This window comes from Ilyonectria robusta, assembly GCF_021365365.1.
Source record: "Ilyonectria robusta strain PMI_751 chromosome Unknown BGZ61scaffold_2, whole genome shotgun sequence".
NCBI classification, from domain to species: domain Eukaryota; kingdom Fungi; phylum Ascomycota; class Sordariomycetes; order Hypocreales; family Nectriaceae; genus Ilyonectria; species Ilyonectria robusta.
In genome coordinates, this window is record NW_025764436.1 from 2,741,656 (window position 1) to 2,757,629 (window position 15,974).

The 15,974-nt window shown below is 55.0% G+C and overlaps 5 protein-coding genes across 5 annotated transcripts; 4 read left to right on the forward strand and 1 right to left on the reverse strand.

The window, feature by feature from the left end:
- Positions 1-1,607: 1,607 nt before the first annotated feature.
- On the forward strand, positions 1,608-2,440 carry BGZ61DRAFT_554132 (uncharacterized protein; the record flags this gene model as incomplete). Its single annotated transcript, XM_046255572.1, has 2 exons — positions 1,608-2,351; positions 2,412-2,440. One exon carries the CDS (start codon positions 1,608-1,610, stop codon positions 2,349-2,351), a length of 744 nt encoding a protein of 247 aa, XP_046111072.1. The 3' UTR covers positions 2,412-2,440.
- Positions 2,441-2,670: 230 nt separating this feature from the next.
- On the reverse strand, positions 2,671-8,484 carry BGZ61DRAFT_441766 (SNF2 family N-terminal domain-containing protein). The gene has a single exon (XM_046244632.1). It carries the CDS (start codon positions 8,300-8,302, stop codon positions 2,930-2,932), a length of 5,373 nt encoding a protein of 1,790 aa, XP_046111073.1. The 5' UTR covers positions 8,303-8,484; the 3' UTR covers positions 2,671-2,929.
- Positions 8,485-8,629: 145 nt separating this feature from the next.
- BGZ61DRAFT_441769 (uncharacterized protein) lies at positions 8,630-9,640 on the forward strand. The gene is made up of 4 exons (XM_046244633.1): positions 8,630-8,710; positions 8,776-8,952; positions 9,009-9,320; positions 9,374-9,640. The coding sequence occupies exons 2-4, from the start codon at positions 8,776-8,778 to the stop codon at positions 9,401-9,403; spliced, it is 519 nt and encodes a 172-aa protein (XP_046111074.1). The 5' UTR covers positions 8,630-8,710; the 3' UTR covers positions 9,404-9,640.
- A 669-nt stretch (positions 9,641-10,309) lies between these two features.
- Positions 10,310-12,475, forward strand: BGZ61DRAFT_410906 (uncharacterized protein; the record flags this gene model as incomplete). The annotated part of the gene is made up of 6 exons (XM_046243253.1): positions 10,310-10,406; positions 10,478-10,676; positions 10,737-10,792; positions 10,849-11,052; positions 11,127-11,693; positions 11,739-12,475. The coding sequence occupies 6 exons, from the start codon at positions 10,310-10,312 to the stop codon at positions 12,290-12,292; spliced, it is 1,677 nt and encodes a 558-aa protein (XP_046111075.1). The 3' UTR covers positions 12,293-12,475.
- A 1,482-nt stretch (positions 12,476-13,957) lies between these two features.
- BGZ61DRAFT_472631 (major facilitator superfamily domain-containing protein) lies at positions 13,958-15,971 on the forward strand (the record flags this gene model as incomplete). The annotated part of the gene is made up of 2 exons (XM_046248361.1): positions 13,958-14,468; positions 14,518-15,971. The coding sequence occupies 2 exons, from the start codon at positions 13,958-13,960 to the stop codon at positions 15,969-15,971; spliced, it is 1,965 nt and encodes a 654-aa protein (XP_046111076.1).
- Between the last annotated feature and the right edge of the window lie 3 nt (positions 15,972-15,974).

A 15,974-nucleotide genomic window follows, 5' to 3' on the forward strand; every position in this document is an offset into this window, starting at 1 on the left:
AAGGGCTGAACCGACTCAAGCCATGTCAAGGATGGTCATTGAGACGGTGACGGCGGTGTCGACCAGGATCCAATCCGACAGGCCGAACACGGCACAGAGCTTCATCGCAACCATGCACCGTACATCGACACCTTGACAACGTGTACATGATTGGTGCTGGTCCGTATGTGAATTGCGATGGTGGGGCGTTAGTGTCTATTCAGACTCACTCTCTCCTGAGTTTCAGCTTCGGTTGATGCAGAGGCGGCTTCGTGCAGTAGCGTCGATGAAGCGACGAACGGTGGGGGCCATGTTCAGCTCAGGTGCATCCTTGGCTTGTGACTCTCGACGGTGAAAACACACGCTGATCTCTCTCCTCGATATGACAGGTCTTTTAGTTGCTGACATGGACATGGCCCGGTCCGTATAGCCCCCAGTTCGTGAAGTGGCCAAAGCGACGCGAGCGGAACGACATCCGGTGACGCTCGGAGGAGGCTCACCACTGGATCACCAACCTCAGAGCATAGTTTAACTGGCATATGCATGTTTCGGCGGCCAAGAAAACATGCGAAAAGCCACGCTCAGTCCCAAACTGGCAATCATGGCTCCGGATAGGCCCGGCGGGGGAGAAATGCTCCGGCACATCGATGGCCAGCGGGAAAGCTTGCTCGATCGCAGAGATCAAGCCCAGTGCCTTCAGATGCGGTTAGGTTCTTTGGACATGATCAGTCTTTGAGCAGTGTCACATGAGTTTGGCCTCAGCTAGTTTTGCTTTCAAACGGTTGTGGCTGCGAGCCAATCCCTTTCCCCTTTTGGGGTTCAATAGAGCCTCAATAGAGCCTCAATAGCCAACCACGCAACCACGGCCACTCACGGCCCACCGCTCGCTTTGACAGACGGGAATGGACCAAACTATGCGAGGTTATTCTCTGATCTTGGTTGCAGGCTTGGAGACACCGGCTCGCAGACAACCTGTTTGCTCGACACCTGGAATGCTCTCGTCTGCGCTTCAAGCCTGGCCGGGCCTAGCAACTCGCCCAGAAGAGAAGCACCACATGCCGACATCTCCGTTTTTCACACTATCGCTGCTCAGGCGTATTCTCCCCGTCCTAGCTCCCCTTAGCCTTGTCCGATTCAATAAGCCGCGCCGGACCACCACACTTGCCGGCCAAGGTTCGAGATGCCACACTACTTCGACCATGTTCATAATTTCCTTTCATCATATCTCACGAGATGGGTGTGAAATGAGGCCCTCGTGCAGGCAGGTCGCTTTGAGCAGCGTTTGCCGAGCTCTCAGGTGGGCGTCGTTATTGACCCCACTGGCATCAATAGACTGAATAGCCGGCTGCTCAACAGACGATGGCCGCAGGGTCTGAACAGTCCCCTGAACGCAACTACTTGCCTGAATGACTATTGATGCTTTCTCCTATAAATCCGGCCATGAATCCCCTTCTATTTCATCTTCTTCTCCAGTCTCATCCCAACATCACAAGAAGAGCTTCAAGTACATCATTATCACCATCATTATCCCAAGACAGGATCCCGTTCCAACTCTCACCGCGGCCCTCTCCCGTTCCAATACCCGCTTCAACCAGACTCAACTTACACCAACCCGCCCAGACACCAAGATGAAGTTCACCCTCGCCACCATCGCCATCATGGCCACCAGCGTCCTCGCTGCCCCCGCCCCCGAGGCCGCCCCTGAGCCATGGTGCATGCGTCCCGGCCAGTCCTGCTGGAAGGCCAAGCGCGCGGCCGAAGCCTTCAGCGAGGCCATCCGCTCCTCCGGCGGTCTCCAGGCCCGTGACGCCGCGGCCGACCTCAGCAACCTCGCGGGCGGCGCTGCCTTCTCGGCCAAGCGCGCCGTCAACGAGCTGGCCAACCTCGCGGCCATCTCGGGCTTCGACCCCGAGGCGTACTACTTCGGGCTCGGCCTCGACAAGGAGTTCCACCCCGACAGCGACGACAAGGAGAAGCGCGAGGCCCTCCCGGCGCCGTGGTGCATGCGCCCCGGCCAGTCGTGCTGGAAGGCCAAGCGCGACGCCAGCGCCGACGCCGACGCCGTCACCGAAGACAAGAGATGGTGCATGCGGCCCGGCCAGTCGTGCTGGAAGGCGAAGCGTGCTGCCGAAGCCGTTCTTGAGGCGGTTGGCGATGACGACGAGGACATCGACAACAAGCCCTTCGACCCGGCCTACTTCTCCAAGCGCGACGCCCAGCCCTGGTGCATGCGACCCGGTCAGTCATGCTGGAAGCGCGATGCTGGCCCCGAGCCCTGGTGCATGCGCCCTGGACAGTCTTGCTGGAAGGCCAAGCGAGACGTTACGGCCATGCGCACCGTTGCCCGTGGTATCGTCGATTCGCTCAACTGAGTACGTCAAGCCGACTCCCTCTCTGCTTCTGCCACTCATCCTAACCTTTGTCTTTGTCAGGCGTTTCATATTCCTTTCTTTGGCTTGCCTAAGGACCTCCGTGGCAGTATTGTTATCGAGTATCATTCTTCATCACCATTTTCTTCAACTCACTTACACCGGGACGTCCAGCCCACGCAAGGCCTAACATGCCTACTTCACTTCTCAGTAGTGTGAAAACATCTGCTCAACTTTCAGGATAACGGTGAGGGAATACAATTCCCGCGCCCTTTTGGACATGCGACTTGCCTGATCTCGTCAGTCAAGTTGCGAAAAGCGTGGCTGGAAGCCCGGTGTATGCAATAGTATTTATGTATATGAATTGACAAGCATTGTCTTGAAAGCCTTCCGTCGTAACCCCAATGCATCTACTAAACCCAATGCCCGTTACACCCGCCATTTCTATCATTTACCTTTTTTTTCGCATGGACTTCGCCTCGCCCATACCCAGTGCTAGTGTACAAATGTCGCGAACAGCTGCCACGCGACCGTCGCCATTATTAACCTTGTATACAGTGGCTCCCTGGGGTAGCCGTTAATCATCTCTTGCGTGTGTCTTTGCCCTTTTTCTTCCCCTTTTTCTTGTCTTTGGGCAGTTCCAGCTTGGTGCCCTTGAGCTGCTCCGCCATGATACGGAGCATGTAATCGTCGACGTTTTGCATCCGATCACCCCATGCGTTGTACTCCATTTCTTGCTCCTCGGCAAGGATGACATCTGGTTCATCCAGGCCTCCTTCCAAGACAGACTTGCTGGCTGGTGTTCCTTGGCGGGCCGTCGAGGTGCCAGAGGCATTGTTGCTGGGCTTCTCTGTGAAATCCTCGTCATCGGCTTGGATTTCCTTCTCTGCCATGCGCGCAGCCGTCACATCCTCGCGGTCTTCAGCCTGCTCAAGTACGCGACCGACCGTCCGATCAGAATTGCTACTGGGGCCGCCAAGCACTCGATCCAAAGCGGCGTCTGCGGCGTTAACGCCCTCGCTTGTCGAGTCAACCTTGTCACCCAAGACATCCCTGATAGAAACCTTATTGAAGTGGTCGGTTGTGAATTCACCCTCCTGGATCACCACGTCATCCAGCATCTGCTTCTGAGATGCCTTCCGCAGGATATTGGCCTCGATAGTGTGTTCGCTAATGAGTCGATAGATGTGCACATCGCGAGTCTGTCCGATACGATGGCATCGATCTTGGCACTGCTTATCCATCGCAGGGTTCCAATCCTGGTCGTAGAAAATGACCGTGTCGGCACCAGTAAGGTTGATTCCGAGACCGCCAGAACGCGTCGATAAGATGAAGCAAAGGATTCGCGGGTCATGGTTGAATCGGTCGGTCAGGATTTGTCGTTGTTCGACCTTGGTAGCACCGTCCAATCGGAGGTACTTGTGTCCGTGAATATTCAGAAATCGTTCCAAAACGTCCAGAACCTTGGTCATCTGTGTAAAGATGAGGGCACGATGCCCACCAGTCTGGAGCTTTCGCAGAAGCTTGTCGAGAATTTGAAGCTTTCCACAGTCGTATTGCAACAGTCGCTTGTCGGGGAACTGGATGCTCAGCCGCATCCGAGCTTCGTGCCAAGGGTCAGGCGGAGAAGCCTTGGGCAAGAAAGGAGCCCATCGGACAGGCGCAGACAACTTGAGATCTTGATCGGTAAACGCCTCCACCCCCTGGCGACCGAGAACAAATTGTTCCAAGTCACGAGTCACAACAGCTGGAGTCACGCACGAAAACTTCTCAATGAGCGTCTTGTAGCTGTCGGCGCGTTGGTCGATGGTGGGTATCATAGACTGGATGAGTGGCGACTCCTCTTCAAACCAAGCCATGATTTGTCGGGGTACCTTTGGCCGTGGCTTGTAGGGTCTCTTGTCGGTGCCAAGAGTGAGAAGCTCCACCACGTTCTTGCCATAGATAGGTTTTTGTTGTCGGCGAAGAGCGTTTAGGTAGACACAATGTTGCAGCTCTTCAAAGCGGCCCCAGCGCGCTGCACTCTCAAGATAGGCAATATTCGATTCGATCGTGGCCGGGTCTAGATGCATATATGCCTGTTGGGCACGAACCTTTTGGGTCTCTCGAAGATCCATTAAAGCTCTGTGGGAACTCAACTGAGCGATACGGTCGGTCTTGGCTGTAGATAGATGCTCATACTTTGCTGGAATGAGGTTGAGGAATCCCAAGTCGACCGTGCTCATGGGCTTCAGCGCAAGCAGTGATCTTCGAACCGTCTGGTCAATCACGTCATATTCTGAAGCGACGGACTTTTGCATCCGGAAGGAGGTCATGATCGGTCGGTCGACAAACAGGTCGGGGTGGTTGCAGACTTTTCGAAGTTGCATCAAACAATTAATGATGGAGAGGTAGTTTCCAGACGCCAAAGTTGCTTTGGTATCATTTCGACCCAGGAACCCATCATAGAGCTCACGTTGGCGTTTTGAGAGTCGGCAAAATTCCACGTGCTCGTACTTGCCAGGCATCTGCTTCTCAACGTCGGCCTTCAGTCGTCGAAGCAGATATGGTCGAAGGACTTTGTGGAGCTTAGAAATGATTGCTCGCGCTTCATCATCCATCTGCTCTCTGCCACTCTCTAGAATCTGAGACTCTGGTTTGTGGAACCAATCGTGGAACTCTTGCAAGTCGGCAAATCCTCCCACTCCATTCTCGGCCGGCATGAGGAAGAACAGTAGAGACCAAAGTTCTGTCAGGTTGTTTTGAAGAGGAGTTCCAGTAAGTAACAGTCGAGAGTGAGTGTTGAATCCGAGAAGAGTTTGCCACCGCTGAGATTTGAAGTTCTTGATGTTATGGGCTTCATCGAGAATCATGTAATGCCAGCGTCGTCGTTTGAACACCTGTTGGTCCTGCAGTACGAGCTGATACGATGTGATGCAAACGTTCCAAACATCGTCGTTGTTCCAACCTTGGCGCTTTCTCTTCCGTTCTTCCTGCGAACCGTAGTAGGCCAAGATCTTGAACCCAGGACACCACTTCTTGAACTCCATTTCCCAGTTAAGCATAACACTGGTAGGGACGATAACTAAATGCGGTCCCCATACTTCATGGGTGCAAGCCAAGTGCGCCAGCAGAGCGATGGTTTGGATGGTCTTTCCGAGACCCATCTCGTCCGCCAGGATGCCGTTGGTGTTGTTTGCGTAGAGTCCGGCCAACCAGTCCAGCCCGTCACGCTGGTATTCTCGCAGAGTGCCACGAAGAAGGAACGGGACTTCGGTCTTGTGTCTTGATGACTGTGGTGAAGCAGACCTACTCGCTTCGGGTTTGTCAATGGCCATCCCTGTATCAGACGGGGTATCAAAGTCGGAGAGCTTGGTTTCCGCGGTGGGAGGCGGCGACAGGCTATCGTCCGAGCTCGGTGGGTTGGTGACCGGGTCACTCTTCGTCGCTTGGAATTTCTCAGATGTTGCAAAGGGTATGGGTTGGGCAGCACGGTCCTCTTTGGGTTGGTCATCGATTCCGGTCATGGAGGTATCCTCGTCCTTGGTATCGGTGGTGGAAACATCGAGCACGGAGGTATCTAGCGCCACAGCATCTGGCGCAGTAGCATCTGGCGCGGCAGCATCCGGTACAGTAGCATCCGGTACGGTGGTCTCTGGCGCGGTCTCCGGCCCAGTAGCAACTGCTGCGGAGACGTCTGGTGCGGAGGCGTCTAGCGTGGAGGTATCTAGCGCGGGGGTATCTGGTGTCGGAGTTGTGGTAGCATCCTCAACAACTTCGGCTGAAGGTGGTTGATCGTTTCCATTGTCTTGGGCCGGAGCGTCGTTGGGTGATTCTGTAGTACCTGTAGGCTCTTCGTCCTTCACCTCCTCAGGGCTACCATGGCCGCTTTGTACCATGTCACCATTCACCGAGTCAGGATGGCGGACCAGCGAAACCTCATCGTCGTCAGCGCCATTGGAGAGGAGAGTAACATCCGGATCAACATCAGCCATCTCTGTGTCTTCGCCAAGAGCGCCAGGGGTTTCCGCTGCCGCTTCCTCGTTCATCTGTTTGAGCTCTGATTTTCCGAAGAACATTCCCAGCAAACCGCCGGCACCGTCTTCAGATTCTCCTTCAGACTCATCATCGCCGGAACCTTCGTTACCGTGGTCGCTATCCATATCGGTGGATTCCATATCGTCGTCCATGTCAACAGACTCGTCGCTCGTCTCTGGATCCTCGGTGGCTTCAACTGCATCTGTATCTTCCCGGCCGGTCTCGTTTGCTGGCGTGTCGATGTCCTCCGGTGCTTTTTCCAACTCCGGTATGTTGGCATACTTGGCTCGCAGCTGGTCTTGAGTCAAATTCTCATCCACGGAGTCTTTTTGTTCATCATCATCTTCGTCGACGTCATCATCATCGTCCAAAGACATGACATCGCTGTCTTCATCCTCTTCGTCGTCGCCGTCATCCTCGTTCGATGCGAGTCCCAGTCCGTCGTCGTCGTCGTCGTCAGCCAAGCTGGCATCATCGGTGAGGTCGTCAAAGCCATCGTCTTCGTCAGACAGCTGTTCTGAGCCCAGTTCTGCTTGTCGAGCCTGAAGTTTCTGCTCGGAGAGATGAACAGCCTCGTTAAGGGCTGCCTTGACTCTTCTTTGCTCCTCCTGCTCCCACTCTTCCATACGCCGACGATTGACTTCCAATCGCACGTTTTCCCAGGTACCGAAGATGGTCTTCACGACTGTCCGGTATCGGATCGACCACATTTCTCTTGCTTCGATTTCGAGTTGTTCGGCCGACTTTGGTTGCCGCCGGATCCATTCGTCGCGACATGCTTCCGCGACCTTCTTAGCAGTCAATCGGTGACGCTGCTGCTCTGCGACCATGAGTTTCCGGAAGTTAGTCACAGCCTTGGTCAAGTGATCCTGGCGAGCCCACTGCCGTGGAGGCTCCTCCTCTGCTTCGGGTAAAAAGACTGAGCATCTCTCTTGGGAGAGAAGGCCTCCAGCTTCCACCTCATCCTCGATCCGAAGTATCATTCTGGCATCTTTCTGTGCCATCTCATCGGTGTATTGGGGGCCATCTTCGGATGCGAGTAACCCTCCATCCTCGACAGGAATGTCGCCTGCGCGAGACCAGAAATCTTCGAAGCTCGTCCCAATCTTTGGCTTTTTGCGAACCTGGTCGGGATGCACGAGAGGGATATCACCAGATCGGCCAACTCTTAGTTTTATTCGCGGTGAACGAGTCGTAGCATCATATTTGGAGTCTTTGGGTTTCTCGTCCTCCGCATCAGCCACATCGCTGAATCGCGCCGATCGTCGGGACCGGATCGAATGTCGGGTCGGTGGGGGAGGAGGTGAGCTTCTTCGGCGGGTAGATCGGGAATTAGTTCGAGGTTCTGGAGCAGGCTTCTTCGATGCGGTCTTCGGGGTGGGAGTGGAGGTGGTTTTCGTTTGTGTGGTTTTGGTGGCGGAAGTAGACTTGTGCGAGCCATTCGGCAGCTTCTTCGAGTTTCCATTAGGCACCTGAGCTTCAGGCTTCGCCGGACTGGGGCCGTTTCCGTTGATAGATCGTCTTGTCACCCGCTTTCTGCTTGGAGGTGCGAGCTCGACGGGGAGAGTGTTGATGCGGCCAGATTTGCGCCGACCGTTCTGCGTAAAGGAGGTAGGACCCTCGGCGGCAATCCTTTTCCATGGTGGTGACTCGGGTTTTATCTTTTTTGCAGAGCCCGGAGGGGTCGTATCTCGAGTGCGGCGTCGCTTGGCTGGTGGCTCATCGTCGGGGGTGTGGCCATTCGGAGAGTCGTGGACGTGGCCGTTAGTCTTGGGCGTCGTTTCTCGCTCGGCTTCCCCAGCGCCGTCAGCGCCATTTGTTGTCCCATTCAACGCGTCATGGCCGTCTGATCGCAGCAGCGGCGCGTCATCTTCGAGCTTAGGGGCATCGGAGTTCGAGGAAGGCAGCACGTTGTCGGGCGACGCGGTCTCAGGCATAGTAGCAACGTGGAGCCAGGAGACGCAGCAGGCGAGGTCTCTGCGAAGCTATCATTTGCGGGGGCGAAATTAATGTCTACGGAATCGTAGCGCTTCAGCGGATTCTCATACAAAGTCTGCACATGATCAGAGGCCTGGAGGGCGAGCTGCGTCGGATTTCGTCGCAAAATTCCTTGTCGTCAGCAAAACTTTTGAGCTGGGGAGGCGAGGGATGCACGCCCTGAGCCCGGCCGGACTCGACTAACCGAAAAGAGGCGCGCACGCGCCTGGCGTGCCACCGTTACTGCCTGAGGCGCCAACTTTCGGTTGAGAATCATCACGGCCTCGATTGGCTAAAGCTTCGACGAAGAGCCATCACATCACGTCACAGAGCAATTGGGCGTCGGCACCACTGTCCACTCGCCCGAGGTGCGTCGCTTCGGACTCATTGAGACATGGTCAATTGATGGAACTGACTTTCGCTACCTTCACAGATGCTCCCTCAACGAATCGTACGGGCCTCGGCCCTGCGCAACGGCGTGCTGGCTGCTCGACGACTGCCGACAATCCAGCGCCGATGTTTCCTCCCTCACTCGTACACCGACAAGAAGACGATCGACGAGAAGTACCCCGAGCCTGTCCAGCTGAGCGACGCCGAGGATCCCGGCATGGTTAGTTATCCGATGGTAGAGGGAAAGAGCCGCAGTGCTGATGGATAATATCGCAGAACGGTGGCTACATCAACCCGCCCGCAATCAAGCGCCAGTTCCGTGACCCCCACGGCAACTGGTGGGATCCCCAAGAGCGACGAAACTTTGGCGAGCCCATTCACGAGGATAACGATTTGCTGGGCATCTTCTCCCCCTGGGAGTACACCTGGACCACCCCCGGCCCCGGCCTGATCATGGTTGGCACCTTCATTGCTGTCTTCCTCAGCGTCACCGGCGTCGTGTACCTCAACTACCCCGATATGGTGGCTTACCCCCGAGAGTTTGAGAATGGTCTGCAGCGAGAGCTGGGTGGCCCTGGAGCTGTGAGGGTAGGTGATTCGTGGCCGCGCCGTCGAGCACATGCTAACAAAATCGTGTACAGGCTCGCATGGAGGGTGATGAGGACCCTTGAGCAGGGAATTCTCATTTGTACATAACTAAAGAATGGAAGGATTCAATGGATTTTGAGTGGACTGATAAACATGACCGAGAGATGTGCTCGTTAGATGCTGGCAAAGGCAACCCATATGTGCGCATTGTCTCTCAGCTGGTACATGGTTTCCCTACCCTTGTGACAATTTTCACCCACCAACAGGTATGCTTCACATTTCTAGGCATCTGTAGTGAATTCTATATTGTTCATCGTGAATTGGCCGAGCGCCAGCCAGTGAGTCTAGCGCACAGCCATCCACCATTACTTCCAAATCCAACTGCCTCCCCAAGGCGGTTCAAACAGAATGTCATGCCTAAGGTACCTACCCAATTAGCCTTGTTCCCCGGCTTCTAAAAGCCCCTACAGAATAGTGGCTACCAATGAACCTTGACGGACTCTTTCTCCTTCCGCACAACCCCCTCCAAATGTCGCCATTGGCTGTGGCCATTTATGCCTGGCGAATGTTCGGAGGAAGGAGCACTATTCTCGGTTGAGCTGTGTTCTGAGTGGCTATATCTCGATGGGGTCAGCTCGCCCTGGAAGCTCTGGAGAAGTCAGCCTCTTGCCTCATTCCCTCTTCTTCAACCACTACATCGTCACTATTACCGTCACCCGGACTACCAATACCTACCTACCGAAACAAGGCGAGTCCGATTGCGGAGTCCTGCGCATTGCTGCTGCCTCAGACACCATGGCAGATGCCATTTATTCTCGCTATGTCAGGTGTTAACTTCTCTGCAGCATCAACAGCGACAGCCTGGTGACACTCTTCTATTTCTCCTGTCAACTCTCTCCAGTCGTTTCAGTGTGCATCCACTCTCTCTACCATCTCATCACTTCGGTTGTTTCTTTGCCAGGTCACTATCTCAGCACGCGTCAGTCAATATGCGGTATGAAGACTGGGACATCCTCCTCTTTCCTCGGGGCTGCTCGGTCCCCATGAAAGAGTTCAAGGTGGCCTGCCACGTTGTTCACGATCTCGGTGAGCCAACATTCAATCCCTTTGTGCTCGCAGGCAGTCCTTGTATTACCAGGTCTAACTGATCTGGACAGAGTTCTCTCAAACTCACGGCTCTTTTGGCGTCCCGACGCTCTGCTGTTTTGTTCCTAGTCTGGCACCTGGCACACCATTCCAGATCTCTATTCATTCGTGGACCATCCCAGCAATCAGCCAATTTGCGAAGTCGTACTCGGAATACCCTGAGAGTGTCAAATTTGAAGCCAGGCTCTTCGTCGACGGCCGTCTCGTTGCGTACGACCTTGGCTCTCTAACTGTCCGCGTTTCCTAGTCAGTCTGACAGTACTCTTCTAGGTCCACGGCCCTCGATCGGAAGAGCGATTGGCCACATGTCATCGCTCACAGCTTCGGTAAGATTGGCACGATCACTGCATTTTTACGGGCGAGTGTTCTAACATTGCAATAGATTTTTCCAAGAACGGCGAACTGCAGACTCTTAAATTCCCCGTCTTTCAACAGGAACTCCTCCAACAGAACTACTGGAGTCCTGCCGATGACCTCGGCAGAATCAAGCTTGTCATCAGCGAAGGGTTCCCGCGCGACTCTTTGTCCTTGCCCATCGAGCGGGTCAAGAACATCGTTGCCTTTTCTTTCCAGCATGCCCCCCTAGGTACAGATGCATCACCTTGTGTGTTCTCCGAGAATTTGCATCGGTCAACTAACGCATCATGTCTTCCGTTTTAGATGTTCTTGAGAGCTCATCTATTGCTTGGCCAAATCCCGCCATGTGGGGTCGAGCTCCATTCACTGCCTCCACGGTTCCTACCTACCCATCAGATGACGCCAAGTCCCACGCACACTCCCCGAGACGCCGACCTCCTGGATTAGAAGGACTCCCAGCAGCGAATGCTATGCCCATGATCCAGGGAATCATGTCCGAGATTTCTGCCAACTGTGGGTCCAGAACTCCAGGCCCGCCTGCCTATCCCCTGGAGGAGTCTCACAATTTGGGAGGCCCCAGTCTATTCGAAGACTCCAATGCCTACTTTGAGTGGCTTGCGAGCGCAAACATGGGCATGAACGACATCGCTCCCCCATTCATCCCCACTACTTCGAAGTCTCGCAGGTCCAGAAAGACCAGCACCGACATCAGCATGCCGGATTACACCTCCACCCACGGGGGCCAAACATCCACTTCTGGGGACGCACCATTCACAGTGGCATCCTTTCAGCCTGAGGATGACGTTAACTCTAGTCCGAAGGTCCCATCTAATACACCAACTGAAGGAAGGGGGGTGTATGAATCAGAGGGTTTGCCACCCCGATCTATTAATGGCAGCATGCTAACGATTGTAGGGGTCCCTTTCCCAATCATCACACACGATGGTGGTATTCCCACTGATCTAGCCAACTCGTTGACAAACTCACTGCTTAATCAGACGACTCCCTACCAGCGCCAGACTCCAAACATGCACACTCCAATTGCTGAGCCCCGATCTCGCAAGGAAACCCGTACGCGCAGACTCACTCCATCGACGCTTCCTTTGAGCTCGACTACTGCGCAGAACCATCAAGAACGACGTTGGTCTCAACAGTCGTATATTCCATCCAGTGGTATCATCCCGATCTCTCTGGCTGGGTCGCAGACGAAGAGTCCCAAAAATCTGACTTACTCCGACGTCAACCAGCGAACTCCCTCGATGAGCAAGTTCGGAGCTAATCTGGCCAATTTGTCAGGTCAAGAGAATATCATGGAGGTTGCACACGGCCCTTCTGATAAGGGAAACAAGCGGGTTCGACACTTTACCCCAGGATCTGCAAAGACTATTGAAGAGGATGATGAACCCCGGCGCGCCAGCCCTCGTATCAGGCTCACACCATTTGCGGAGGGCAGTCCCACAGCCCGTTAAGGCCAATCAAGAGCTTGGGGGAGGTTATTTCGGATTCAAGCATCAGTATTAATTGCGGAAGAGTGTGGATAATGTCGGATGGTGTACTACTGTATTTTTTGGTGTCGATTCACTCGTCTTATCCATCATTTCATGTCCATCCTTAGACACCTGGCGCAGGAGGGGCAAAGGCTAGAAAACGACTCAAGACTAAATCGCTTGATTAAAATAGAATTTGGTTGGTCTTTAATTCCCCAGAGCATGTTGGGATTGAGATGTTGGCGCAGCATGCGTGAGGTTTATCATTAGCTAGTCTCTTTATGAGGCCTTCCACCACTCGAGAGGGACTCAAGTCAAGATGGGTCAACCCAATAATAAATGTCATCCTTAGATATTCGTGGATTGATTGAAAATGACGTGCCACACGATTATAGATAGAGGACACTGTACAGTGAGACGGAGTTTGGTGGAGAGCCGGCTTAGTCAGTGACTCTCCGAGCCCGGCTCCGGCTCCGCCAGGGCAGGTCTCCGCGTAGAAATGGACGCAAATCCCCAACGAACTTCCGAGCTCGGGGAGCCAAGAAATTATGTCATCAATAGCTCCGTTAATTACGAAGAATACGAATTGCTTTTACATGGGCGAAATATTGGGTGATGTGGGAATTCTGAAGAAATGATCTTCAAGTGGATGAATGAAGGAGAGGAGAGACGCAGATTAAGATGTGCAGGATGTATGGAGTACTTGGGACGACCTGAGACAAGACTGTGAATATGAAACACACCAATAATGAGTCATGTGATGAGGATGAAATCCAATGGTGTAGCGTAATGTACAACACACATCGGTCCACCTGCATATTCTCTCGGTGCCCGAAGCGCGAGGCGCGAAGTTGCGAGGCGCGGATACGCCCAGTCTCAACCTCCGGCTCTCGGTCTCTCACCGTCCATCGCCGGTCAGACAGCTAGACTCGAGTGCACCCACCGCTTGCTACACTATTGGATGCCCCCGCGGCACAATTACGACGGCATCAATTAGACCAGATTCTGCTTTGCTCGCCATCAGGTTCATCTGCCCGCATCCCGGCCTCCGGATCCCGCTTCTTGTTACCACAATGGCCTGGCCTTGGACAATGGGATACACCAGCCCATCGCGCACCTACTGATAAGCAGTGGCAATCCTCCTCCACTTGGCAGGCCGAAACTCTCGGTCTCGTCCAAGAGTCCGTCGGGGAGCCGCAAGAGGCCGCTTCTCCACGCTTACAGCATGGCCCGTTTTAGCCATCAGATGGCGACCTGCGAGCGCAGATCCACCATGCACGCTTGGCACCGCGCAGCAGAACTGGCCGTCATCACTCTAAACTGGGGCTGCGAGCAAGACGTGATCCCCACTGTGGCTACTCGAGTGAGGCGTGGTGCGGAGGGTGGCCGTAGACCCTTCGCATTCGCACCCTTCCACCGGCGGAGGCTGGCCGGTAGGCCATGGAACCCGCGACTTCGGCCTCGGAGGCTGACCTTGTGTGTCGCCCAGGTCTGCAGTCTCACCAGTCTTACCAATGAGTCCGCCAGTTTGTAACACGAGATCGTCTCGGGTCCCAGACATTATAAGTGCCCATCTCGGGTCCCAACTGCCAGATATCGTGCCCTCATCAAGCCTCCCAAGTCAAGTCCCATTGAGACATCATCAAGATGGCTGCTATCATGTCACCCCCCGACTACTCAACGGCCGCACTGGATAGATCTCGTCTAAGTGTCCGCCTCCCAAAAGATACTCTGCACTCGTCTCTCATGGCGTCGTCGCAGCACTTCCACTTTGACCGCGAGACGGCCGCCTTGGCTCGCAATGCCAACGCCTGGCTCTCGTCGGAAGAGGATCTCGCCCGGCCGGTATCCATCGCCGAAAGTAACTTCTCTACTCGGTCCATCGAGCATGAGGACTACCACCAGCCACCCAGGAACCCCAGAGACTATCCTGTCTTCGGGTCACTCCGTTACTCGCTCCGTTATGATGACGCACGGCCACGCACGGCGCCTAGGACGGCGACCAAGACGGAAAGCACTGAGAAGCTCACACAGGGGATCAACGACGACTCCGCCACAAGTTCAAGACACAGTGACGATGATATCGTGTATCCCACTGGCATGAAACTGGCTCTCATCACATTGGCCCTTTGTCTGGCTGTGTTTGTCATGGCTCTTGGTTAGTAGTCCCAGCCCGCATCAACTCTCACCACTAACACCAATGACAGACAACTCTATCATTGCCACGGCAATTCCCAAAATCACCGACGAGTTCCACAGCCTCAACGATGTCGGTTGGTATGGCTCCGCATACATGCTCACGGGTGCCTCTCTCCAGCTGTTGTTCGGCAAGATCTACACCTTCTGGACCATCAAGTGGACGTTCCTCGCCACCGTTGCCATCTTTGAGGTGGGAAGTCTCATCTGCGGTGTTGCAGGAGACAGCGTCACCCTCATCATCGGCCGAGCCGTTGCTGGAGTGGGTTCCGCGGGCATCTTTGCCGGTGCCCTGACCATCCTCGCCTACACGGTCCCTCTGCACAAGAGACCCGTGTATACCGGCCTCGTCAGTGGCATGTGGGGCATCTCGTCCGTCGCCGGCCCGCTGCTCGGAGGTTTCCTCACGGACCGGGCCTCGTGGCGCTGGTGCTTCTACATCAACCTGCCCATCGGCGTCATCACCATGGTCGTGATTGCCGTCTACTTCTCTGATCCGGAGCGACATATTGAGCCTGCGCCGTGGCGCGTCCGCGCGTGGCAGCTCGACCCCATCGGCACTGCCATCTTCATGCCGGCCATCATCTGCCTGCTGCTCGCTCTGCAGTGGGGCGGTGTCGACTATGCGTGGAGCAACTCGAAGATCACGTCGCTGTTCATGCTGGCGGCTGTGCTGATACTCCTGTTCCTCTACGTGCAGTACCGCATGGGTGAAAACGCAACGGTGCCCCCACGCATCTTCAAGAAGCGCTCGGTCTGGGCGTCGTGTTTCTTTTCCTTCAACACCGGCGCCTGCTTCCTCACCGCGGTGTACTTTTTGCCCATCTGGTTCCAAGCTGTCAAGGGCTCCTCGGCCATCCAGTCTGGAGTGAACAACCTGCCCATGCTGCTGGGCGTAGTCATCTTCTCCATGGTTGCTGGCGCCATCGTCACCTACTGGGGATACTACACGCCCTTCATGATTGGCGGTTCCATCTTCATGGCCATCGGCTACGGACTCATCTGCACGCTCAAGGTGGACACTCCCACCGCTGGCTGGATTGGCTACCAACTCCTGGCAGGTGTCGGCGTTGGTATTGGCATGCAGCAGCCGCTCGTCGCAGTGCAGGTAGTGTGCGACATGGCCGACGTTCCCACCGGCACGGCCATGATCATCTTCGTGCAGACACTGGGCGGTGCACTATGTGTGACGGCCGGCCAGACCATCTTCACCAACACGCTCATTGAGAAGATCCACGAGTACGTCCCGGACCTGGATCCGGCCGTGGTGATAGCCGCGGGCGCAACCAACATCCGCGATGCCATCCGCGCCGAGTGGCTGCCCGACGTCATCCGGGCGTACAACGACGCGCTCAACGTGGCCTTCCTGGTGGGAGCAGCCACGGCGTCAGCAACGATTATTGGCGCGGCCTTTACCGAGTGGAAGAGCGTCAAGGGGAAGAACATTGAGATGGCGGTAGCCTAAGCC